The following is a 27,964-nucleotide window of genomic DNA, read 5'->3' as shown; positions in this document are numbered from 1 at the left end:
TAAAATTATTATTTTGTTGTGTTTGTAAGAACATTGGCAAAAACATAATAATAAGAGAAATATAAAAAAAACTAAAAAATCAGCTAGTTGTGTGGAGTCCCCTTCTATCATATTAAAGAAATTTTTAATATAATAATATTAAAAGTCAAAATTGATAATTATATTCATGTATTGCATTCTCATTAAAAAAAAATGTTAAATAGAAAAAATAATAGTACATGTTCTCTTTAACCTCCTCTAATGAGAAGACGTTACATAATTAATGATACTGTTATCAATTATGATTTATAGTATTATTATTATTTTTAAAATTATATAGTTACTTTATACTTGTTTATTGAAATTACAAAAGTACCTATTACAATATATTATAATATATGGATATAACGTTTAGCTAGCAAATCTCATAACATAATTTTTAAATTAAAAGAGTAAATTTATTTATTGGAGGTTTGACATAACAATAAATTAATGGAATGGCGACCCTAGGACATAGTTTGAGTGGTCGAGTAATTGATATGTCAGTGTCAATCAGGCGGGTCGTGAGTTCAATTATCGCGTTATGTAGTAAAACGAAATCTCATACTACGATTTACTCTCCAAACATAATTGAGGGCACAAGTATCGAGAATTACGTAAGGATGATTATCCCAAGATTATTGAAATGACGAAGTAGTTTTTGCTATTTTTTAAACATCAAGAAATTTTGTGTGTTTTTTTTAAATCTTTATTATTATTATTATTATTATTATTATTATTTAATATAGATGTCACTAAAGCTAATAAGAATATGCTTCTCATTAACCCATAAATAATTTTTTTAAAATGTTATTATAATTTTTGATTTTTCACCAATTTCTCCTAAAATATTTAATTTCTATTTTAATTACGACTCGTTTCCAAGTCCCAGTGTGATTTCACTTTCAAATTTCGACCTTTCGGGAAGCCGTGAAATTTTTCGAGAAAGGGAGAGAAAGAGGAGAGATGAGTAACAGCTCGTTGTCGTCGTCGCCGGCTCGCTCCTCGATCTCGACTACAGCAGTCGCAGGTGCAAATGCTCCATCTTCCATCACAGTCGATGATTTCCTCTTACAGGCCGATCTCACCTCCTTCCAAGATTCCAAGGACGAGGCTCTTGCCGGTTAGTCTCTTTGTCGGCCAACAATGTCGATTTCCGTTTTTCTTAAGAATTTGAGCGAATTCTACCATCTGGGTCTTTGTGGGTTTTCATTGATTTGTTCGTTTCGTAGTACTGGTCTGGTACTGAGATATTTGATGACTAACGATTCTCTTTCAGCTTGCGGGACGGCCCTCTAATAGCTAGATGATATTGATGTTTAGAATTTGAATTTGTGGAGAGACGAGAATGAAAGATGAAAAATGAAAGACAGGAAAGGGAAATCAAGGAATTCAAGTTAAATTTATTTATTTATTTATCTTTTTGGTTGGGAGGAAAGATAATAAATAAATGTTTGTTAAAAAAAAAGATAAAAGTATATGTTTACTAGGGTTTAAAGGAAAATGAAGATGAAAGAAAGATGGAATTTAATCAATCGTATATATTTGTATGGATAATCAAACCAAAACATAGCATTAAGGTTTTGTATGGTGATGTGAAGATCTCCTCGTGGATTCTCACTTCTCTTTGGTGGAAGATTTCAGGAATTATAAAATGTGTGAGTTCTTTTTTCTTTTTGTAGACATTATGCGGTTTTTTAGGTTGGATTGTGGTTTATTCACTTGTTTCCTTTGCACTCCATTAGTTTATGACAGTGGAATCTTATAATTTTGAGTCATTTGTTTGCATTCATGGGGGAAGCTAAAAGCAAGAACACTCAATAAGCCAGTAGCCTTATTGGTCTATGCATTGCAGTCCTGAAATCAGATTTGATGGCTACACTTAATAAGGAGGTCAAATCCTTGGATGAAGATAGCTGGATGTTTGATGGTCCTCGTTCCCGCATTCAGCTTATATCAAGACCTGGTTAGCTCTTTAACCCTCAATTGCTGCCCTGTGTATGCACTATCTGATCTTGATCTTTTCTTTAGTCTCTCCCTCTCATTGCTTTTTCTGATCTTGTAAGTAATATCCATTTTCAGTTTTAGTATTATTGTATCAAAGTAGTAGTTATAGTGCCTAACCCACACGAGTGAACATTATTTGAAATGTGGTGTGTTTAGATTATTTAATGTATTTAATGCCAATAACTATTTTAATTAATTCCCATAATTATTTGAAATCGTTTAACACATGGGTATGTTATTATTGCTTGCTTTTATGTTGCCAGTGATCCTTGTGGTCTCCAAAACACATACAGAAGATAACACAACAAACATAGGAACTAAGCTAGGAAGACCCTCCCCGTGGTCAAGCATGTAAAAACATCAGTGGACCGTAGAATAGAGTGAGATCTTCCATTATATTAACAAAACTACTGCGCAAAGGATTGCTGTTACTTGATTCACTCCTGCAAATGTCAAAAACCCCATAGCAGAAGCTACTTTGACTTCCTAAAACATTACACACTAAAAAAAGAAAATTACATTAAACTTATCATATATATACCATTTCCCGACTCAAATTTATTAGGTGGTGAAGATGAAGAATGAGGGAAACCCAATCAATCTCCATAGAAGAATACTTCCCCAGCATCAAGTTCTCTGATTCCTTCAATGAAGACCTTGAGAATTCGTCACCTCCTTGGCTGATGCCGGTGCCAGAGATCTCTCCACCTTGAAATTATAGTCCAATCTAGCCAAACCCAATTAATCATTTGATGAATTTGGTGTCCATGGAGGAGTGTGAAGGCATGTAATTGGCAAATTGGTGCTAGAGATAGGGGCATTGTGCCCACAAAGTTTCCCCTGACATTGTACCTAACCTCATTTTAGGCCAAGGCAACTTGTTTGGCTATGTTGAGTGTTGAGCCAAAGCTGAGTCCAGTTCTTGGGGGGTTTGATCTCAACCACTTACTTGACCCAATTTCGCTGCCTCACTCCTTGGTAGAGCTTCTCAAGCTTCAATGAATCCTTAACTTGCTTCATCAAGATGGATTTTGAGCCAAGGAAAAGCCTGAAAGGATTTTATTGTTGTTGTTGTTGGATTTGAGCTTGGATTTGGAGGATTTGAGTTTAGGTGAGGTGTTTGAGCCAATTTGGTCAATATTGAGAAAACACGTGGGTTGTATCTCATGGAAATAATTTAATGTTAGAGCATAGGCTTGCCAAGGTTAGGTTGAGTGTTAACATTCCTCCATTCACTCCTCTCTTCATCATAATGATTATGTGTCAAATGCAAGAGACCTCGAACAACAAATAAATAAGTGAAATGCTATCTCATTATTGCAAATAAATCAACTAAAAGTCATTGATTGCGATTGGAGTGTATCAAGGGGTGTAAATGAACCAAAATGCTAGATGAACATCTTGTGAAAATGTGCTTCGTTTTGGTTCATTTGTTAATTAATTGTACAAAAAGGAACAAGATTTTGAAGCTTATTTAATAAATGAGTCGAGCTTAAACATAGGTTGGCTCAGCTCATCCATGTTTATGAACTATCTTGTTTACATTTTGTTTAGTGTTTGGTTAAGAGGGATATTAAATTTATATTATGTTGGGAAAATTGCATGTGGCACCCCTAAGGTTTCGCAAAAAGGCACAAAGTATCCCAGTGTTTGTTCGTTGTTCATGAACAAACTCAATAATAGGCTTGTTTATTGTTCACAAACAAACTCAATAATAGACTCGATTTTTATTCATAAAGAAGCTCAACTAGGGTTTTTTAAGTTAAATGAGCCAAGCTCAAATTGAGCCCGAACAAGAAAGAATGTTAAGAACATAACTTGAATACCATTTATAGAGCTTGATTCATAAACAGGCCAAGCTCAAACATATTAAAAAATAAAACGAATTGAGCTTGAACGAAGCCAAGCTTGACTTGGTTCGACTTGTTTTAAACCCCCAAGTGTATGAAATGAAGAGTGGGAGAGTGGGCAAGGTTTGAATGGTTATTTGAAACATTAATATTGATGATAGCACCTTTAAGTACATTTAAAAAAGTAAATTTGGAGAGAGAAATGAAAGAGCTTTTGAGGATTTGGAGATTTTGATTTGCATGGAGAGGTATCATTATTTGGAGTACTTTTCTTGGATGAGGATGGACAATACACACCTTTTTTTTTAACTTGTTATTTGTTATGCAATTTCTGGGTGACCCTCATTTTGCTTTTTAATTGGTAGCAAGAACCATAGGTAGTGTTCTAATCGTTGAGGCGTTGGGTGGCCCCTGGCCGCCACGAATATAGGCAAATCGACACCCTAGGCGCTGGGCTAGATCAATCGGGCCTAATCGACGCCTAGGCGGCACCTAGTAGCCTGAGTTGCCTAATTTTCAAAAACTTAAAAACTTCCCTTGGCCTCGATTTGTGTGTTTGGATTTGTGTTTGGTATTTTCCCTTAGCCCCGATTTCTCTCTCTCGTCACCGCCGTAGCCAATGGTCTCTTCTATTTCTCTCTCTCATGACAACAACTTTCTGTAGCCGGCCAGGTGGGGGCAACAACGGTTTGATTGATGGAGGTGGGTTTGAGAGAGAGAGAGAGAGAGAGAGATGAAAATGGGGGCGTTCGAGTACGGGGGGGAGAGAGTGAGATAGAGAGAGAAAAAATGGTATTCATAAAAGAACGAAAAAAATAAAATAAAATAAAATTTTCGGTAAACCCTTCTCTAAGCCATTCTCTACAAGTAGCATACTCCTATGTGTTCTAAACCATTCTCTACAATTACCCCAGGCATTATTTCCTAGGCCTCGCCTAGGCGCTAGGCCCTAGGTTGGCTCCCGACTAGTGCCTAGGGCGTTTTAGAACACTGACCATAGGTTTTTTTACACATTCTTTCTGCAAGGTGTCCCTCCTTAAGGTAGTTTATTTATGTAATTATTTACCAATACAACAATAATAATCAACAACGATTACAAGCCTTGATCCCACTAGGTGGGGAATTGTTTACCCATTGTGAAAGTTATTTTCACTCAAAAATCTTCATATATATATATATATTTTTTTATTTTTGAAATTGGATTGATATGGTATTAAGTGTTTCAGGGTTCAAAGCTATTCTCCTAGGTGATTGAGTAGACACCATAAAGAATCGAGTCAATTCAAAAGTTCTACAATATATCAAGCCTTATTTTGGCATTGGCAAAAGTTTTAAGAGGAGAAAATAAAAATTGATACTTATTTAAGAAAGTGTTAACATTTCTACTTTTGTAGTGTCAAGATCCGGATGTAGACAGATGTCCAAGGTCTTGATTACAGCAGATTATTTCTCTGGAGAAGCTGTTAATTTTTCTGTTTTATAATTGACAGCTGTAATACTTTCAGTATTAAAACTGAAAGAATTAACTTTAAGAATGGCTATATAAGCTACTCGAGATGATCTTTTGAACACTGTTGAGTAATAACAGAGTTCAAGTTCTCTCTTTCTCTTCAATTCTCTCCCTCTCTCTGTTTCTCCCTCATTTCCCTTTCTTTCTCTCGCTCTTCCAATTCTATCTACAAAGAAACCTTTGTTAGGTCCAGGATCCTGTCATGCAGTTAATTTCAAGTAGAGAGGAAAGTGCCAATCCTATGTCAAGAAAGTGACAACACTCCTATTGACGGTGTGAGAAGCCATTAAGGAATGTGTTAAGTCGTCAAATTTCTTCAAGAAATTTCTTGGAGCCAACAGTTAAATGGCCCCTATGACCTATAACAATCTTATATTAACTTGCCAAACTGTAAAAGTAATAAAGACAGAGGCCATACAAGCATTCATTAATTCTAGCCCTAAAGCTTTCTTCATTCTGTTCTTGAAACTTCTGATTATATTATGCCTAGTTCTAGAGAGATGTTGCATCTAATGAAGAGAATATGTTTTATTACTATTATCATTATTCTTTCAATCTTCATATTGGGGTGTGAAAGAGGACCAGTTAACTTTGTGAGAGATAGTTGATCTTTTGTGAGAACTTGGTTATTCATTTTGTAACCAAAAACAGGGTTTTGCTCTTGGGATAAACAATTGTTTTCAAGGTTCACTTGTTCACAGATGCTATTTCACTGAAGGAATAGTTGAAAACATCTTAAGGTGAAGCCTTGAGGAATAGATGTAGGCCCACAAATGCCATAGGAGTTCAATGTGAGCTATTAATTCAGAATACTCAATACTCTGGAAGCACCTAAAATGGCTGCTGCCAAAATTTCTGGCAGGTACGCCATGAACATTGCACACGAAGTTTTAACTCCAGGTTTATTCTTGCTTCCTTGAATTACTTGAAATTTCAAGTTCAGCTTTTTTTGGATCCAATTCAACTTTGCTTTCTGGAATTACTTTACTCAAACTTGGGAAAAAAAAAACTCATATATTGAGCATAACTTGCTGGATGGATGTGCGCACCTTCCATACAAAAATATTACACAAGTAGGTCATGCTGGAATGGGAACATAATTTCATCTATCCAGCATGTCTAGGTACCGAATTGCCCAAAACAAGCAGATTCATGATCACTGCCATTTACTTTTATTGGAATTTTGTATTGTCAAGCGTCATATTCATGCAGCCATCTCTGTTTACTTATTGCTATGCTATGGAGGTTCTTATCAAGTTAGTTCTTGTGGATTCTAATTTTCAGGGGGGCTTGTTGAGAAGCATAAAGATATGGCAAGGTGCCATAATTTTGCCCCACCAAAGTGATTCGGAGTTGTTCAAATGAGTAGCATACATAGCCAGGGAGCTATTTAGAGGTTTTGTTACATTGACCATTCGAATCTCCATTCTTGCCAATTGGAGAGCCTGCTGTTTCATTCAAGGACCAATGTGCCCGAACCACCTGCTTAATTTTGTTAAGCTTGTAGGAAATGCTCTTTTTTGTGTGTGGTGCATTTATGTATGTATAAAGTTATTGATTAGAATATCTTAAAGAAAAAAAAACAAAAACATTTAGGTAAATTGAGAATCCTATTAAGCCAAATATAGTTTATTTTCAGATTCAAAATGTTAAAAAGTAATCATAACTGGATTTATATATATATATATATATATATTTATAGGGCTAATTCAAAACTGACTCTGCGGCATTACCAGTACCACAAGCTTGGCAACGCTTCCAAGCAGGATCGGAGGTATAGCCATGAGGACTATATAAATGCTTGCATAGCAATTTATTTTATTTTATTTTTTCTAGTCCAAAAAGGTTAGCTCAGTGACAAAGGGCCTACTGGTGTTATAGGGGCTTTGCTCATCCATTGCCTTCCCCTTGATGCTAGGTTTAATGGGATCAATGTAATACCCATACCCCTGTCCCCCCGCCCCCGCCCTGCTAGAGCTATTTATATTCGTATTATCAATCCATTCACAACCAGACTTGTGCATGTCAATCAGCCACTTAATTCTCGTGCAAACCATAATATTCCAACATGAAACTTTCAACTTCTACTCTCCAAGCCCCCCTTCACAGCTTACCCTGTGCATGCCAAAGCCGTCACTTAATTCTCATTCAAACTCCAGATTTTGAGTCTCTAAATTCAAGCTCAACTCCCGTTTAGTTGCCACCCTAAGGGAAGCTCTTTGTTCAGGCGTAGAAGATTTTTCTTAAATATGCTTCATTGAGTGGAGTTGAAACACGAGACAACACCCCCCCCACCCCCCCAAAGGCGACTGTTTATCTTCCACTGGTTGGGGAGATATGTGGTCTTCTCGTTTGAAATTGGCTATTGCCTTGGCCAGCAGAAAGCTCGAAAAAATATATGCCTCAGCCTTGGCTGACAGTTTTAGACGAGCACAATGAGCTGCTAACAATGCCAAGAGGTGTCGGATTGACTGATCTCTAATCTGTAATTTGGAACTGAATCAATTTAATCCAAAAGAATACAATTAAAGGGGCACCTATAGTTTAACAAATTCTCATTTATTGTATTCTATTCTAAACATCATGCATGATAAAAAAAATAGAGAATCATCCAAATAGAACCAAGTCACATTAGAAGTAATGTTGCCCAATAGAATGATTCACCATTCTTCTCAATCGCATTCGCATCCCAAAAACTCTGATAATATTGGTATATGAGGGCGAAAGAAAATCATTTTTGCACAAAAAACTTAAACCATGCTTTACACTTTATAGTCACAAAGGTGCAATCATTGGCATACTACCAAGGTTCTGTCTTCTAAGTTCAATGCCGTTGATTGAGAAAACAAAATTTACAGACGACAATTCCAAGTGTAAAAGAATTGGTATACATCATATATGGCCTTAGATGAGAATATCTTCTCAGTCCGTCTTGAGAACAAAATAAACCCTCAACAGGGCATTAGATTATTAGAACCTTTAGCAAATAGTCCGGCAAGGGACCATTCCAAATGCACACAATTTACATATGCATGCATAATCATGCCAACAATAACAAAAAAGTATTTACATATTAGAAATGTAACGAAAGAGTTAAAAGGAAAACCACAAACCAAAGAATTTCCTAAGCATCTAATGTAGATAAGGTCGTACATAGCCTGCTAAAAATCAGTGCAGAATGACGAACAGCAAGACTTCATCAGGTACCCACAAAGTGAAGCCCCCAAACAGCACACCTTGCCACTTGGGTCCATTTTGCTTTTAAAACAAATATGGAAGTGGAGATAAATGTTACGGCAGAGAAGTACGAAGCCAAGAGGCAGAGAAACAAAGAGTGAACTATAACCTGAAGTCAGGTTTCTCCCCCGATTAAAAAGGAAAGACGGGCCAGAACCAGATGAATAGGGTACAAGAGGGATCATGTAGCTGCTTTTTCCCATTGCAAGACAAAGAGGATCATGATATCAGGAACAGATAATTATGGGTATTCTGAGATTTACCTTGGGTGATGCAAGACACAAATGTACATTTGGTGTGACAAGGTCAAACTTTTTGGGCATCTGAAGTAAGAACTGAAATGACAAGATCAACCTTTTCAACATCGAAAGTAAGAAGCTCTGTCTGTTCCATGTAAGGTCAAACCTTTTTGGCATCTGAAGTAAGAAGCTCCATCTGTTCTGTAAGCTGTTCCATATGTTGAGTTTTGTTCCATCCATTTTCCCGTGGCTTTGCTTCACTACTGTTGGTAGGAGGTTCCAATGAAGCTGAGTCCATCTCTTCAGTCTCCAGAGATTGTGGGCTCGAAGCAAGAAACTGTTCCCAAAAGGGATCACCAATGCCAGGAAGGTTTTGTGTATCATCTTCAAGCAAGGAATTGCCCCATTCAAATTCAGCATCAATGGAGAAATTGTCAATTTCCAAGGGCATTTGCCCATTATTCCCTAAGGAGTTTGAATTTATAAAAACACCACTCCCTGCCTCAGGCCCTATGAAACTTTCTCCACTCACGTCAATGTTGCTTTCTGGCACCATTTGTTGTAATGAAGAAAGCTCCGGTATAACTAAATCTGTCTGTGGGAGACTGACAGAGGGCATCTCTTGTGCTTCACCCAGTGGGCTCAAAGTTGAAAGGGGAGTAGCTGTAACCATGTCAGAGTTGGCTCCAAGAGGGGAGGACTGAAGCTCAGATATGGCAGCCGATGGCCTTTGGCCAGGAAAACCAGAAGTTGCCTGCATAAAAGACTGCCCAGAAGATGGCGGGACCTCCTGAAGAGTCACTCCAGAAGTACGAGCTGAACCATTCCCATGGTCTAGTGTACTGGGTGATGAAATATCACTAATCAGTAAAGTATCAGAATTGTTGCTGAAATTTTCAAGGCGAGTCGAAGCATCCAGTTTAATGATCTGTCTGAGCATTGCTTCGGCTGCTTCATTCATCATAGGCTGATACTTTATAATCTGTCCATCAGCAGGGCTGACAGAAGGATTATCTAAAATACCATCCTGCTTAAGCCTCCGTTTTTTGCTGCCTTCAGTTATTAACCTGCTACTGTCATTCTGCTGCTGCACAAACTGCGCAAAAAAGCCTGGACTATGCACAGCCTTTGCCAGGAAGGACATCATCTGTTGTTGCCGCTGCTCCATCCCCTGAAGCCGCTGCACCATCGCTTGCAACTGGTTATCAGTGGCCTGTTGCTGCTGCCTCAGCCTCACAAGCTCCTGCATAAGCACGTTCTTATCCCTCTTTAACCTCTCAACCTCTTCCTCGAGCCCAAATTTCCCAACTTCGACACAAGCCCCAACAGATGAACTCTGTCCATGTGGTTGCTGCTGCTGTTGGTTAGTATGTCCATGGGCAGGTTTCCGGCGATTAATACTTCTAAGGAGGTGTTTTTGTCCTCTGAGAAATCCCTCATTTGCAAATTCCCAGTGGTCTGGATCAACCTTCCTGAAACCCTAGTTGTCCAAAAAGAAAGAAAATAAATAAGGAACTACAACAGTCATGTAAGCCCTAAATGCCAATATCAGCAAGCCAACCACGTAAGTTACAAACTTTTCTGTAATGGAAACTATACTACATTGGCGAGGTGATATTTCATAAGTTCCAAAGAGATAAAAAGACAACTATTATTTCCTTTTATTTTTAATTCATATCCTTATATAATCACATATCAAAAATATATATACCAGTCAAATTCTTCATGTTCAGTATAAAATTTTAGACTGTCCCAGAAAACGAAGGCTTCCTATTTTAAAAGTCAAGGAATCTCCAACATTAACCTTGGCACTGAAGAATATAAGTTCAGAATAATCACTTTCAAGATTCTCCCTCAAAAGTTGTCTGAAAGTGCACAAACAAATGAATTCATTGTGTACTTGTGGCACCTATCATAGCCTTCAATATCATCTCTTAGTATGCTATCATCATTTTCAGTTCGCAACCCAACATTTCACGTTTCATGATGGAACATTTTTAAAAATCAAATTTTACAGTAGCGTTGGCCCACAGGAGAAATGAAATAGAAAGTTAGAACTCAGGTAGCAAACCCCATGTAGTGGGATGAAGATTTGGTATGTTGGTTTTGCTGCCGTTGTTGGCTCCCAGGAAAAAGGGAAAAAAAACAACAAAAAATCAAGCCTTAAGCACACAAATCATCTCAATCCCTAATCATATCTTTTGTAAGGTCATTATATTCTATATCATGCGTATACAGTTTCCACCAAGTTTTCTTTAGTTCCCATCTACCTCTTCTACCACAAACTTCTCCCATTCCATCCACTTTTTTTTTTTCCGTGGGGAGTGGGGGTGTTATAAAAAAAGATAATTTTTTCTCTCACAAGCTGTTGTCTCTGGTCAGGTTCCTGATTCATGTTTGAGGCAGTTGTCACATCTCTGTAACCTCCAAACTCTTAAAATGTATGGCAAATTGTTCAACAGTTTATTCTCCTTACCGTATGAAGAGTATCTGTGAGCGAGTGCCAATGACATACATAATCAGAGTACTGTAGAAATTTTGGAAACTAAAGAGACGTATTCCCCTAAATGAAATCTTGGAGCCTCAAAAAACAGGGGTGCCAGGCCAACTGGAGAGCAGTACATCCTCTGTTTGGCTGTTCTATGTACCGGGTCCTTACTTCAGGGACATTTTTTTCCTAGATGATATGGACATTACGCTCTCGCAAAAGTCACATTCTTTGTTAGGATAATCTCTTATGGTTTCAATTCTTCTGACATCTCAATATGGAGAGAGCAGAAACAAGTTGAAGGTGCTTCATGTGCAAGGGTACTGGAGAATCTGTCCACTACTTTTGCGTATAGATGGATAATATGTTATAAGACTCATGCAAGTGTTACGCTATAGATTCCTATAGGAAACTTCATGCCTGCAACTGGACCTTTAGGAAACTTCATAACAATTTTAGTCAATGCTTCTAATCTGCTACAACCTTTTCCATTGCATGTCAATAAAATTAAAAAGGTTGTCAAGACCTCCGAGTGTCAAATGCTTCCTTTTGCCATCTTGATATTTTCTATTTCAATCCAATATTTTTGGAGCACTACTTTTCTCATTATTCTCCATTTCAAGAGGACCTCTCTGCATGGATAAAAAATGGGGAAAGGAAAATTCTACAGTATTACACAAGGAGAAAGAAAAGAATACAAGAATTTAGGATTAGAATTTATTTAGTATTTTAGATTTTTAATTTTTTATTTGATTAGAATTTTAAACATTTAGAATTATATTATTTTCCTATTTGGTTACCATGTTCTATTGCACTATAATATAAGGCAGGCTGTCAAGATAACTCACATGTTTGATTTGCGTGCGCACGTGTTTTCCATATCCATAATCATACTCATGCTTCTTAAGATCAACAAGTTCTCAAAAGTTGGTAACAATAGGGATTCAGGCATCCCTCCCTTCCAGTCCAACCACAAATTCCCTCCTTGCCCTAATCCATTCTATGAAATGACCTCAAATACAATAAAACCTTTCTTTATTTCTGAGCATGCTGCCCTTGAGCAAACCAAATTAACATAAACCCAAACGATGAAGAAGTTAAGAGGCCATTCTACTCCAAGAAGCCAAAACTTGCTCCTTTTTTTTTTTTTTTTGGAACAAAACTTGATTTCAAAATGCTCCCAAAACTTGCTTTCAAAATGCTCCAAAGAAACAGCAACAGTCCACTGAATCATGTTTGTATAACCCAAAAAAAGGTAATAGTAGCTATTACTCAATTTACCCAAAATCTCAATCTAGAACACAGGAAAATGCTACATCAATTTCACAACCCCGAGGATCCCCAAGGCTATAATTGTCATTATAATAGTAGTTAGTTTACATGCATTACTATATTGTACTCTAGGTTGCTAAGAATAATTTTACTTCTCAATTAGATAGGTTGGAACAACCTATAAGTAGGCTAAGGTAGTTAGAGAAGGTATGTTTTGAATGATAATTGAATTCAACTTTCCCTCTCATCAATTCTCTCTCAAATTCCCTCCCGCTTCCCTCTACTTTCTCTCTAATCTCTTCCTTTCTCTGTTCTGATCTACAACTCTCCCTCATTTCTGTCTATTATCTTTCCCCATTTCTGTCCAATTCTCCCTCCAATCCCTCTGTTCTTGGTCTTAACTCTCTTGGATTCTTCCAATTTCCAATTCAAACCCTAGGAACACGACAATCAACTACTCCTATAAACATTGGAGATGCTACCAATAATATATTTGGTTATATAGAATGCTCAAATTTTTATCTTACTTCTTGTGTCCAAGTAAGTGGGCCCAAGCCCAATATAGGTCCAAGTGGAGGAAGCCTAAAGAGGGAAGTTTGAAAGAATAACAATCCTCGGGAGACACTCCTGGGTAGCCTTGAAACCCTCCCAAGAGCCTTTACTGGGTCCAAGAATAAGTCAACTAGCCTTCGAGATCTTTGCTTGGAGATCCGTAATAGATAATCCCGAAAGACTCGGAAGCCCCTCCACCTAACAGTCTCAATCTCTATAAATAGGAATTGATTTCTCCGATTGAGGTATGACTAAAACTCCACTTAAGACTATATTTCTATTACTTCTACATACTCTCTCGGAGATTGACTTAAGCATTAGAAGGCCTGTGCAAGAGGCACCCCGCATCCTCAACTGTTTTATGCTTTGCAGGTCTCCTAGAGACTAGAAACTCGAGACGAACACTCACCTGCAACTATAAATTTATTGTTGTATCTTGGTGACAACACTACTAAAATTTAAATACCCAAAAACTTCCATTGCCACCTAAATTCCCTCTCTTCTAGACCAAAAAAGGGCACCCAATAGTAGCTTTGATCTAATTATTATTGTCAAAGAGAAAGGATTTAAAGTTGGAAAAATGAACAGTGAAGTAATAGGAGCTATAAGAATCTCTACGCTATGAATGCAAATTAAAAAAATAACAACCTTCAATCTCAATGCCACCAGCATAACTACATTCATAAAATACAAAAAAAAATTCCTAACTCACAAACCCCCAAAAATAAAGGCAATACATAAAAGTTCAAAGTTGAGAAAACAACAAAATCTAACATGATCTGGGACAGAAGTAACCAAGTATCAAACGGAAAGGACAGACTAAGGCCAAAGAAGTATAAAGAATTATAAGAATCTCCCTCCACCTACGAGTGCCATCTCTAAAATCTATATGCAATATCCAGCAGCAAAATCTGATTAAAGAATCCATATATTGCATGCATTATCCTTATGAATTCTATATAGATATTCTCAAAAAGGAGGTCCACATGCAACTATAAAAATATAACTGTTCAAAAACAAAGGGAAAAATATAGAATGCTAAAGGACCAAACACAGAATGACCAGGGATTGGTAAAATTCTGCATAGTACCCAGCACTAAAATCTGGAAAAATTCCTTACATTGTTCTCATTATTCTTGTGTATTCTACATAGGAATTCTCAAAATAGAAAATGCCATACAATTATATAATCAAAATACTGGAAATGAAATGCAGCAGCCAAACATAAAATAAACTTCTAAAGACCTTCCAACTCCATCACTTGGTGCATAATGGCCAATATGCAATACTTATTAAAAAGAAAATATTGTGTTTTGATCCAGTCTCCATAGATGCTATCATCAAAACAAACATCAAAGAACAAATTGCAAAATCCAAAAACCAAAATGCGCTATGATGAGCTCTGCTAGAGCATTAAGTGAGAAGATCCACTAGCAATGAGAATCCCATTTTAAAATAGCAAAGACAGATGTAAAAGTGAGTGAAGAAAGGCTCCAAAAGCATAATGGTTCAAAGACTTGGCTTTTCTTTCATTTTCCTCACCTTGTTTCTATTAGCCAAATGTTTGGTGGTTTCCACAGGATCAGTGGCATTCTAGCCCTAACTCCATTAAAATTACATGATTGTGAACCTCCAGAATTGCAAAGTTATTACTTTTTAAATACCAAACTTCATTCTCGACATTCTCGAGAATCTAGCCTAACTTTAGTATCTACACGCCAATTGAAACTACATGCTTAAGCAACTTCAGATTCACAATTACCAACGTGAGAATACAGAAAAGCCCCAACTCAATTCAACTCAACTCAAATAGGCCTTTTTAGTATCAACAGAAAGTAACCAGTAAAGAACTTCAATCAATCAACTAAAAGACATCGAGAAGAAATCCATACGTAAGTGTTCAATTGCCGGACAAAGCTGGAGAAGTTGTTGTGCTTGAAGTACTTCGGCAACAAGTCCCTAGCGAACTCCGGCGGATCCCAAACGACGAAGCTGTTGTTGGTAGGACTCCAGGACACGATTTTATCAGTGGACGGATCGTCAACCATGTCATACGTCTTCACAAGGAACGGCGGCGGCGCATTCGCGCTAGAAATCGGCATCGGCATCGGCGCCGGAGGACTTTGAGGACGCTTAGCAGCCCCGCCGTTCGCCGCTGTGGTCCCACCGTTGTCTGCTTCCATATCGCCGCAACAAAATCAGCCGGCTATAAGCATCAATCAGACGGAAGCCGCGAATTGCCTGTTTCGGTGTTATGGAGCGGATAGAAATCGAGTACGAAAATTGGGGTAGGGTTTAGGGGGCGAAAAACCCTAGATTTGGAGGAGAGAGAAAGATTGTGCCTATTTAGGGATAGAATGTTATCGTTGAATAGGGAAAAAGTGTGTACGGTCACGGGAGAAGACGGGTCGTGAAAGTTGGGGCTTATATAGGCCGAGACCGATGGGGGAAATTGGCCACGAGCCGCAGTCAGAGACCAGTCGCTCTTATACGGTGAGCACGTAACGGAGTAATTATTTTAGACCGAATTGCATTCACTTCTATGTAATTTGGGTCACTCAAATGAATTTTTTTTTGTGATTTAAAAATATTTTTATAAATTTTTATGATTTATTTTCTTACTTAAAGTACATTTTTGTTATAAATATAGTTAGTTCAAATTTAATTAAATAATTTAAGTTAATTAAACTTAATAATATTAAATTTATTTTAAACTAAAATTTAAAAATAAAATGTAACATGTCTTTGATCTAGCATGTCACAAGGGCATGATGGTCCACGTAAACTAGGGATAAAAACACCTTCAGGGGGAGTTTTTTTTTTTTTTTTTTGAAATAAATACTCTTTGTAAGAGTATTTATATAGTGGTAAAGTGTGTGTTGGTAATAGGCATAAAAATGATTTTATTAAAAGTGTTTTTAATTCTATAGAGAGACATTCTTTATAAGAACATTTTTAGTTGCCTCCACTTACCTAGAGATTTATCATACAAGAGTTTCTTGCTTGGGCCTAAATGATGTTGTTCATATGAATCATCTTTTAAGTTAAAACATAATCTTTTTATTCCTCACTTTACAAACCCTAGAAACATGTAGAGGTAAAAGATGACGACTCCCGACAATTGGTGATTGAAGGCGACAAACAATAAGTATACACTTTCTATAGTCTCTCTTCACCAACCCTAGCTCTTTCATTAGAAGATTCAACAGTTCTAAGGTATATCACATTTTTTGGGTCCATTGCTATCTTACTTTACTTGTTTAGGATTTCATATGTTGTACACATTATGTATATATATGGTCGTTTGTGAATATGCATATATATTCACAAACGACCATATATATACATAATGTGTACAACATATGCATATATATATATATATATCTATAACCAATATGTGTACAACATATGGAACCTAAACAAGTAAACTAAGATAGCAATATGTTAATTTACATGTATGTATAGAAATAGAAAGGCTAAAGTCATATGCAATCCTTTCATCTTTTCTCATTTAATCATTTGGATTATTTTTTTTCTCATTTAACCATTTAGCCCTCTTAACTTGAAGAGGGACCTATTATCTCTCTCAACTTTTAATTTAAACATATTAAACATTTTAACTTATAATTTAAGACCTATCAACCCCCTCACAGTCCAATCAACACGCGCGTGAAGTAAACACCATTGAGGAGCACGTGAGTGGGAGAAATGGGAGCTAATAGTTTAAATTCTTGCCGTTTACTGTAATTTTCTTTTTTGCTGCTTATTGTAATTTTATTCTTATTATTTTTTGCTTATTATTTTCTTGCTATTTATTGTAATTTTAATTTTTTAGAATGCCAATATTTAAAAAATGTAAGTGTTATATCCTATCTAGTCAAGTGTAAAATTATATGTTAAGAAACTTTAATTTAATTTTATATTATAAACCTAAAGATCAATTTATTCAAATTAGATTATATAATAAAAAAATCAATCCCCTGTTACATTATTTCATAATCAAATATCCATTCATCTTGCGATAAAACCAAGATTGGAAGTAAAATTAAAGCAAATTAATCCATTCATAATAAAAAATTAATCCCCTGTTGCATTAAACAAATGTTTGCATTAAAACAAAATTAATTTTGCTGCTGAGCTCCAGTTTGTTGCTTCAGTACCAGGATTGGAAGTAAAATTAAAGCAAATTAAACAAATGCTTGCATTATGTAATTAAACAAATGTTTGCATTAAAAACAAAATTAATTTTGCTGTCATCTTCACAATTTGTTAACCTTTTGTTGTTGAAGTTGATTGGTTGTTATTGCATTCTTTCCTTTCTATTTTAGCCCTGGTGGTTTAAAGCCAAGATCCTTGGTGACAATTGCTTAGCTCCTTATCTTCCTTGGGTCATGTATGAGTTTGGGGGTGGTATTTAATGCCTGTAACAAACAAGTACAAAATTCAATAAATAGAGGAATTACAAAAATTTGTAAATAATAACATATTTGATATACATAAACAATATACCTAATATGTCATGACTTCAATAGCTTTGTTGTATAAGACTCCCATTCCGCTCATCACATTTTGTCGCTTGGCTTGCGAAGGTACTGTTGGTGTTGTGTACGACCTTTTAGCAACATCAATTCCATGTCCCACCCTAGTTGAACTTGTATTGTATTGATTAACAGTACTCAAGTTTCTTGACTGATGTACACATATATGTAAAATAAAAACAATAAATGGTAGAAAAATGTAATTAGATTTTAATTAAATTTGTTAATCAAAACTTTACCTCATGATTACTTGAACTTACCCTGCACCCTTCTTATTATGGCCAAATTGCTTGTAGTTGGAGCACCTTATTGTTAAACCCGTTTTGGACTATTTACCAATTTTATGTTGGGCTTCTTCTTTGTCTTTCTTTCTCTTAAGCCTTGGTCTACTTGGTTGTTTCCTAACTTGAGGTGGTTGAATAGTTGGATTATGTGAATTTGGCCACAATTTAATTCCTCTCACTGGTTCCAAAAAAAAGCTGTATGCCTTCAGGTAAGTCTCATTTCTATACCACTTTGCAATGTAGTCTTCAGGATTCAACTGTCTATGAAACAAAGCACATACAACATGTTGGCAAGGTATCCCTTTCAGCATCTAGCTCCTGCAAGTACATGTCATATTCTTAGGGTCTACATTATGTCCATACTCCTCTTCCAACACCTCAAACCCATTGTCTCCATTCCACCGAATGTGACACTTCATTGCTAAGATCTTGTTCGCCTCCAACTTTTGCATTGCATGAGGTGAAATGTCTGATATCCATGATTCTGCGAATTGTCTCATGGTTGCAATCCTTTCCAACACCTGTACCCTGATTTCTTTTAATATTGTATGAATTGACTTCATTCTAATATTAAGAATCCAACCATTGAAAGCCTCGGTCATGTTATTTTCCAATGTATCACACTGACAATCTGTTCTAAAGAATGCCCTACACCATGTATTATGATTGTAATACAATAGGTCATCAACTATCCCTTGTTTGATCTTATTCATTTCATTTAATTTTTCCTTTGCCAATTGCTCAAACAGTGCCCGTGCAACCTCCCAAAATTTCTTCTTCTTACCCTCACCTCTCCATTTCTTAGCCCAGTTTGACCATGTGTGTCTAGCACACATTCTATGCTCTACATTAGGCAACTCGTCAACAATAACAGAATCCAAACCCTTTTGCATATCTGTGACCACTATCCAACCAACACCTGTTTCCATACCAAGGTCCATCTTGACTGTAGAGATAAACCACTTCCAGTTTTTCTTATTTTCTATATCCACAACCCCCCATGCTACTAGATACATTTGATTATTACCATCATTTGATACACAACATAAAAGTTGACCCTTACATGGACCCTTGAGAAAGCATCCATCGAATCCCAAAATCGGTCTACTCCCAGCCTTATACCCCTTCTTAATAGCATCAAACAAACATAAAATCTCTTGAACTGTTGCACGCCATCTTCATCCCTTTTTACTTTAGCAAAACATGTCGTACCAGGATTGGATCTCCTAATTTCATCTGCATAGTCATGTAGCCTACCATATTCAACTCTATAGTCACCTATCATACTTACAATCACCTTATTCTTTGCTCTCTTACACATTGTTTTTCCCACAAATATATTCAAAGACTCTCTATAGAGTATATAGTTGTTGTATTTCTCTGATCTTTATCTCAAGTTGAGACAAAATCCTCTCCCTGAAATGCCTAGCAATAAACTTTGAATTGCATAACTACTCCTATTGCTTTTACAGCACTTGTGTAGAGGAAGGGTTATAAGTCTTGATAATGAAGTTGTTTGATTTTTTATCTAAACTACCAAGTAACAACCATGGGCATCCTTCCTTACACTTCACCCTAACCATTTTCCTTTCATTAGGTCTAATGGTTAGCTTTACTCCCCTTGCCATAACATACTTGGACACAACCTTTTTGAACTCATTTACGCTTTTAAATATCATACCCAACTCCTATTATGGAAATTCTGAGTTCGGATCATAGCGAAAATTTCTATGTTTGTGTTCTCTTCCTCGACTAGCCTTAGCCCCATCCTCATATTCTTCGTCAGTACCCCCTTGCTATTAGGATCAGAGTTATTCTCAAAAGGCTCACCACCCCCAACTACACCTTGAGATGTACCAGACATAACAAGTTCCCCATGGAACCCCACATAATTACCCACTTCCCCTAATGATAGTTTTCCTTCTTCTGTAGAATGAACACTATTTCTGTAATTCCTCAACCTTTCTCTTGTTATCCTAACCTCATCATCAATATCATCAAATATAAATTGTCCACCAACATCTTCTTTTGGTGGGTCAATACTTTTTTCACTATTGCCCTCGCTAGTGTTAGTACTACTATCATCAGTGCTTTCCTCCAAACCCTGCAATTCGAAATCTCCCACCCCACTTCCCTCATTTCTTAAAGGGTTAACCTCACTATCTATATGCTGAACAAAAACATCCACAATATCACCATTCCCAATTACCACACAGAAATTAAGCACATCGTGATCTTTTTCAATTAAAATGTAATGCGGGACATTAACACCTTTTACCCATCTATAGTAAAAGACCACGTGATTAGTGTAAGCCAACTTCTTGACACGTGTTTTTAATTCAATAAATGATAACAAATTTGGGTCAACAATGTCTTCAGTTTGAATGCCCCCACTATACCTCCTTACCCCATTATCAATTACAAAATTTCCCCCAATGATTCCGCCTTAACATCACAACCTTTTCAGCCATGTGAAAATCAAATTCCCTAAACAATATAATAAACAAAAATAAATTCAATCACGGACCAATATCAAATTCAACAAAATCCATTCAATTATTACTCAAAATTGTGAACCATGACAACAAAATAAGAAATTCATTTCAATTCCAAAAATATTTTCATATCCAAAATAAACCCCTAAAATTCATCAATAGAATGAACCCACAGTGAACATCACAACGAACAAATTCACATACACCACAGTGAACATCAACATAATGAACCCCTAAAATTCATGTGGACAAGCAATAAATGTTAGCCCATTTTGCAGCAAATTGAAACACAAAGGCACCTCAGTAGAGATAACTAGCGACGGTGAAAGCGAGAGCTAAAAAGGCACCTCATTGGAGAGACCCAACAACCACCACCTACAGAGCGACAGCGAGATCGATGATGGTGAGATATTGATGGCGACATTGAGAGCGAGACCGAGACCGAGATCCAATGCGAGATATTAAAGGAGAGACTGACATCGACGATGACACAAAGGTATCAACGGAAAGACCGAGATCGAGACCCACGATGACAACAAGATCTCGATGGCAAGATATCGACGCATAGACCAGGATCGATACTGAGATCGATGACGACAACAAGATCTAAATGGAAACAGCGTGCTCGGCGGCGAGATCAACGACGTGTGCGAGAACCACAACAAGCGCGATGTCAACGGTGTGAGCAAGTGTAACACCCAAGGTTATAGTTCTTTTCAACAAAGAAGTTTTTGCTTAGGGTTTGTCTGACAAAAATGAGCGTGTGTTGCACGTCTATAGATTCCCGTTCTAGAGTGTTTAACGGGCTCTAAATTAAAAGATGAGGGGGCCAAGTGGTTAAATGAGAAAAGGTGAAGGGGCTGCATATGACTTTAGCCAAATAGAAATGTATAAATATATAAATATGTATATATACATATTGGGTTGAACATAAATATGATGATATAATACATGACTATATATGTTAATTTACATGTATGTATAGAAATAGGAATGTATAAATATATAAATATGTACATATGCATATTGGGTTGAACATAAATATGATGATATATATATACATATTTGGATCAACATATATATGACCACATATATGTGTGTGTTCATTTATACATATATATGTGTGTGTGTGTGTGAGTCTGTTTATATAAATTCACATATATGTATATATGCATATATGGATGAACATATATATTATCACACACACACGTGTGTGTGTGTGTTCATTTATGCATATATCATGTATTATGTATTTTTAATGTTTGTGCATAATGGATACCCAAAATAGTAAGTGTTATAGGTGCTTTCAATGCTTTCATCCATATAATGCCTCGTATGGGGCCATTCCAATATTGTCATTGTGGTTGTTGTTATAGCAAATTCTATGAGAGGTAAATGTTTCTCCCACCTTTGAAATTTGTCACTCAAGCTCTTAATAGATCTTTAAGGGTTTGTATAGTCCTTTTGAATTATCCATTGATTTGTGGGTGATATGTTATTTTGAGTTGGAATTGAATTCCTAGGCAATCTTGTAAGCTTTTTCAAAATCTTGAGGTAAACCTTGGGTCTCTATCGTAGACAATATTTACTAGAATTCTATGAAGTTTGAGATTTCTTTGACATATTGTTGACCCAATTTGTGGATAGGTTGCCTGACTCAGGTGAATAAGAAATGAGTTGATTTTGTTAATTGATCAACGATAACCCAAATCACATTGTTCTCGGAGAGGCTTTTAATAGCATGAAAATCTCAACGTCTCCAACATCCTCACTCTTGTGAACTTCCTCAACCTTTATTCAAATACTAGAGTTATCTTTACTTCTATTTTAGATAGGATTTTGTATATTTGTTTTCTGTTTTAGATAAAGTTGTGTATATCCGTTCCTATTTTATAGGTCTTATCCCTCTGTAACTCATGTATAAATACCTATGGGATTAATAGACAATCATCGTTCTAGCATACTTTTGCAAACCTCTTTATGGTATTAAATCCATCTAGTACAAAACAAGACCATTCTCATCTTCTTTTTTCCTTCCTAAACCATGGCCAAGAGTCTCTCTTCCACTACAAACACCACCCCAATTGAAACCACCATCCCCATCACCCAAAAACCTTCTACTCTGATGGTGGTGGTGAATGTTAAAGCCTCACTCCTATACTTAATCAATATGGCATATAGCATCTTAAATCCCCCATACACCCCTAAGCTAGTAGGCATTGTTGAGCACTATTATTGTTACATTGTTAATACTAGCTTGGCTTTGCTCCATCATGCCAACATGTCTCTTCATCACTAGTCCTTAGCTTTTCTAACTTCCACATATCTCATGAATCGTGTTCCCCCCTATTCTCTTCATAATGAGTCCCTATTCCACAAACTCTTTAGTTACATGTGTAATTATCAAAACCTTCACGTTTATGGGTGTCTCTACTACCCTTGGTTGCATCCCTACACCGCACATAAACTTGAACCATGATCTCAACCTCGTGTCTTCATTGGCTATTCAACTGAACATAATGCCTATCACTGTTTTGATTCATCTACCAATAAGGTATTTGTTTCCCACCATGTTCGTTTCATTGAGGACTCTTTTTCCTTTAAAAATCTCACCCCTTCTTCTCCACTTGTTACTGCCATCACTATTAATCAATGGGTACTCCTAGACCCAGAACCCCACTACCTTCTACCCCATCTCGCTCCTGCACCACTATTGGACTCCATGCCACGTGATGCTCTCTCTTAGTCCAACACAACACCGTCTCAAGTTGCACCACAAGATCCTCAGGTACGCCCTGATCCTCTTCCCTTTCAAAAGTTTCTGTCTCTAGCCATCCCATGTGCATTAGGTCTAAGAGTCACATTTCAAACCAAACAAGAAATATTGCCTCACTGCCACTTCAACTTGACAAGGTTGGACCAACCTCATTCACCCAAGCATAAAAGTCCACTATTTGGCATCAAGTAATGCAAGAGGAGTATGATGCCCTTTTACAAAATAATACATGGATCCTTGTGCCTTCAGATACTGCTCAAAATGTTGTTCAATATAGGTGGGTCTATGAGATTAAACGGGATCCTGATGGTTCCATTGCATGCTACAAAGCTTGCCTCGTTGCTAAGGGAATTTAGCAACGTCTTGGTGTTGATTTCCAGGACACCTTTAGTCTCTTAGTCAAGCCCATAACTATTCAAACCATCCTTACTCTTGCTGTCCATCATGGTTTGGTGCATACGACATCTTGATGTCAACAAAGCATTCTTACAAGGATCCCTTACAAAAGCTGTTTACATCAAACAACCTCCTGGGTTCATTGATAAGGCACACTTCACTCAGGTTTGTAAGTTAAACAAGGCTCTCTATGATCTTTGTCAGGCCTCCTGTGCTTGGTTTACTGAATTAAAAAACATTCTTGGTGTCTCAAGGGTTCCTCAACTCACGGTCTAACACTTCAGTTTTCATTTACTCTAAGGACTTTGTCTTAGTGTTCTTGCTTGTGTATGTTAACGACATACTGCTCACAAGAAATTTGAAGTCTCATATCATGTAGTTTATCAACCTCCTAGTTACACGTTTCTCACTTAAAGATCTTAGCAATCTTCACTATTTCCTCGATGTTGAAGCACACCCCACTGCAGATGGTCTCTTTCTCTCTCAACAAAAATATGTTCATGATCTTCTTCAATGTACTACCATGCTTGATTCCAAGCCTATTTCCACGCCATTGAGTTCCTTTGCTCGTATGCAACTTCATGATGGTAGTGCAACTATTGATGCCACTGTTTATAGTCAAACACTTGGAGCTATGCAATACCTATCTCTGAATCGCCTCGATATCTCTTTTGCTGTCAACAAACTCTCCAGTTTATGCACAGACCAACGATGACTCACTAGGCTGCGGTAAAGAGAGTGCTCCGTTACCTTTAGGGTACTGCTCACCATGGCATTCTCTTTCTCCAGACAACAACACTTTTATTGCATGTGTTTTCCAACTTGGACTGGGTAGGGGACCATAATGATCGAACCTCCACTTCTACGTAAATGGTGTTTCTTAGTGGCACACCTATTAGCTGGAGTTCCAAGAAACAACATATTGTAGCTCGCTCATCAACATAAGCTGAGTATCGAGCTATAGTTGCATGTACAACTGAGGTTAATTGGTTGCATAACCTCTTTTATGAGCTACACTTTCCCGCTGGCGTCTTTACCATCTTTTGTGACAACATAGGCATGACTTACCTTTGTGAAAACCTAATTTTCCGTTCACGTATGAATCACATTGCTATTGACTTCCATTTTGTTCGAGATCAAGTTACACAAGGACGATTGTGTGTCTCACATGTCCATGCTGCGGACCAACTTGTTGACTGCCTCATAAAGCCCTTTTCCACGTCAATCTTTTTCTCTTACAACTATTCAAGATTGGCGTCTGTGATGGTACACCACTCTTGAGGAGGCGTAATAGCATGAATGTCTCAACGTCTCCAACGTCCTCACTCTCCTGAACTTCCTCAACCTCTATTGAAATACCAAAGTTATCTTTACTTCTATTTTAGATAGGATTTTGTATATTTATTTTTTATTTTAGACAAAGTTGTGTATATTTGTTCCTATTTTATAGGTTTTATCCCTTTGTAACTCATGTATAAAGACCTATAGGATTAATAGACGATCATCATTTTAGCACAATTCTCCAAACCTCTTTAGCTTTTAGGTAGGTTTTTCAGAAAATCCATGGTGACATGTTTCTACTTATGTTCGAGAATTTCCAACGATTATAATTTTTTGGCAAGTCTTTGATAATTTATTATCTTTTGACAATTGTTACACTGAGCTATGTACCTAGTAATGTTTTTTTTCATACTAGGCCATTAATATAATTTCTTGATATCTTTTACATTTTTGTGGCCCTAGAGTGGATCGTGTATCAAGTTCGATGAGCTTCATCCATTATTGTCTACCTTAGGTTTTTCGATATGTATATTCTTCCTTGAACTCAAATCATTTTGTCTTTATATTCGAAGTCTAGTTTTCTTACTTGCATGTGTTCATTCACCCAAGTTGGTAGCCTTAGATCTTTCTTCAAAGCTTGTTTAATTTGGTTGTTAGTTCTAACTAGATTGTTAGGCTAATGATGTATGCAAATGTATCTTTAGGAGTCACCTTGAGGTTTATGAGACTAAATATTCTTACCAGCTCCCATTCTTGAATCATCATTTCAATTAAGTAGAAGGAGTTCTCCTTGCTTAAGGCATTAGCTACTAGGTTAGCATATCTTGGATGATATTAAGTGTTGCAGTCATAATTCTTTAAAAACTCTATCCATTGTCTGCATATTTAGTTCTCATTGAGAGAACACATATTTTCAAACCCTTGTGGTTCATGAAGATCTCAAATATTTCACCATACAAATAGTGTCTCCATAATTTAAAGGAAAAAATAATCGTTGCTAGTTTCAAATCATAGGTTGAGTAGTTCTATTCATGTTTTTTTAGTTTTTGGGATCCATAGGCAATCACTTTCCTATTATTGCATTAAGACGCACCCAATGCCTACTTTTGATGCATCATTGTAGATTACATAACCTTTTATACTTGAAGGCATGGCGAGTATCAAATTGAAGTGAGTACTGAGCTATAGTCGAGTGCCACTTATGTTCCTAAAAGTTTTGTTCACATTTGTCCTATAATTCGAAGTTTACACCTTTTTGCATAAGTCAGGTCATAGGAAAAGCAATCTTGGAGAATCCCTCCACGAACCTATGGTAGTATCTTACTAAGGGTAAGGAAACTTCGTATTTCGGCAATAGTTTTTGGTTGCTCCCAATCTTTTACAGCTTCTATTTTGGCAAGATCTATAACAATTCCTTTTGTAGATACTACGTGCCTAAAAATGCTAATTTTTCAAGCTAAAATTCACAATTGGAGAATTTGGCATATACCTTTTGCTCTTGAAGGGTCTGTATTATAATTCCTAGATGTTGTTTATGTTTTATCTCATTGGCCAATTAGCTCAAGATGTCGTTTATGAAGATGATAACAAACTTTTCAAGTATAGTCTAAAGATTCGATTCATGAGATCTATGAAAGTCGCTGGTACATTGGTAAACCCAAATGGCATCACGAGGAATTCATAGTGCCCGTATTATGATCAAAATGCAATTTTTTGGGGCATCCTCAGTCTTTACTTTAACTGGTAGTATTTGCTCCTTAAATCGATTTTTTAGAAGATTTTAGCCCCTTATAGTTGATCAAGTGATTCCTCAATCCTTGAAAGTGGATATTTGTTTTAAATGGTTGCTAGGTTGACTTGTCAGTAATCAATACGCATTTTTAGACTTCCACCCTTTTTCTTCATGAATAATATGGTTGATTCCCATGGGAACATGCTCGATTTGATAAATCCTTTGCCGAGTAGTGTTAGTGCTGTATGCCTTATAACAATCTTATGTTAACTTGCCAAACTATAAAAGTAATAAAGACAGAGGCCATACAAGCATTCATTAATTCTAGCCCTGAAGCTTTCTTCATTCTGTTCTTGAAACTTCTGATTGTATTATGCCAAGTTCTAGAGAGTTGTCGCATCAAATGAAGAGAATATGTTTTATTATTATTATTATTATTATCTTCATATTGGGGTGTGAAAGAGGACCGATTAACTTCGTGAGAGATATAGTTGATCTTTTGTGAGAACTTGGTTAATCATTTTGTAACCAAAAACAGGGTTTTGCTCTTGGGATAAACAATTGTTTTCAAGGTTCACTTGTTCACAAATGCTATTTCACTGAAGGAATAGTTGAAAACATCTTAAGGTGAAGCCTTGAGGAATAGATGTAGGCCCACAAATGCCATAGGAGTTCAATGTGAGCTATTAATTCAGAATACTCAATACTCTGGAAGCACCTAAAATGGCTGCTGCCAAAATTTCTGGCAGGTACGCCATGAACATTGCACACGAAGTTTTAACTCCAGGTTTATTCTTGCTTCCTTGAATTACTTGAAATTTCAAGTTCAGCTTTTTTTGGATCCAATTCAACTTTGCTTTCTGGAATTACTTTACTCAAACTTGGGAAAAAAAAAAAACTCATATATTGAGCATAACTTGCTGGATGGATGCGCGCATCTTCCGTGCAAAAATATTACACAAGTAGGTCATGCTGGAATGGGAACATAATTTCATCTATCCAGCATGTCTAGGTACCGAATTGCCCAAAACAAGCAGATTCATGATCACTGCCATTTACTTTTATTGGAATTTTGTATTGTCAAGCGTCATATTCATGCAGCCATCTCTGTTTACTTATTGCTATGCTATGGAGGTTCTTATCAAATTAGTTCTTGTGGATTCTAATTTTCAGGGGGGCTTGTTGAGAAGCATAAAGATATGGCAAGGTGCCATAATTTTTCCCCACCAAAGTGATTCAGAGCTGTTCAAATGAGTAGCATACATAGCCAGGGAGCTATTTAGGTTTTG

The 27,964-nt window shown here is 36.7% G+C and overlaps 2 protein-coding genes across 3 annotated transcripts; one reads left to right on the top strand and one right to left on the bottom strand.

Moving 5' to 3' along the window:
• Positions 1–921: 921 nt before the first annotated feature.
• LOC127812935 (protein SAMBA) lies at positions 922–27,964 on the top strand. Of its 2 annotated transcripts, none has more exons than XM_052353532.1 (3): positions 922–1,141; positions 1,874–1,984; positions 27,849–27,964. In XM_052353532.1, the coding sequence occupies exons 1-3, from the start codon at positions 985–987 to the stop codon at positions 27,908–27,910; spliced, it is 330 nt and encodes a 109-aa protein (XP_052209492.1). In that variant the 5' UTR covers positions 922–984; the 3' UTR covers positions 27,911–27,964. The 2 variants fall into 2 exon arrangements, with proteins under 2 accessions (XP_052209492.1, XP_052209491.1); XM_052353531.1 differs by lacking the exon at positions 27,849–27,964 and adding an exon at positions 6,670–6,986.
• LOC127812934 (heat shock factor protein HSF8) lies at positions 8,260–15,588 on the bottom strand. The gene is made up of 2 exons (XM_052353530.1): positions 15,066–15,588; positions 8,260–10,341 (listed from the first exon to the last, which is right to left on the bottom strand). Exons 1-2 carry the CDS (start codon positions 15,354–15,356, stop codon positions 9,022–9,024), a joined length of 1,611 nt encoding a protein of 536 aa, XP_052209490.1. The 5' UTR covers positions 15,357–15,588; the 3' UTR covers positions 8,260–9,021.

Source organism: Diospyros lotus, chromosome 11, assembly GCF_014633365.1.
Source record: "Diospyros lotus cultivar Yz01 chromosome 11, ASM1463336v1, whole genome shotgun sequence".
NCBI classification, from domain to species: Eukaryota; Viridiplantae; Streptophyta; class Magnoliopsida; order Ericales; family Ebenaceae; genus Diospyros; species Diospyros lotus.
Note: the sequence above shows the minus strand (reverse complement) of the source record. Positions and strands in the feature narration are given on the sequence as shown.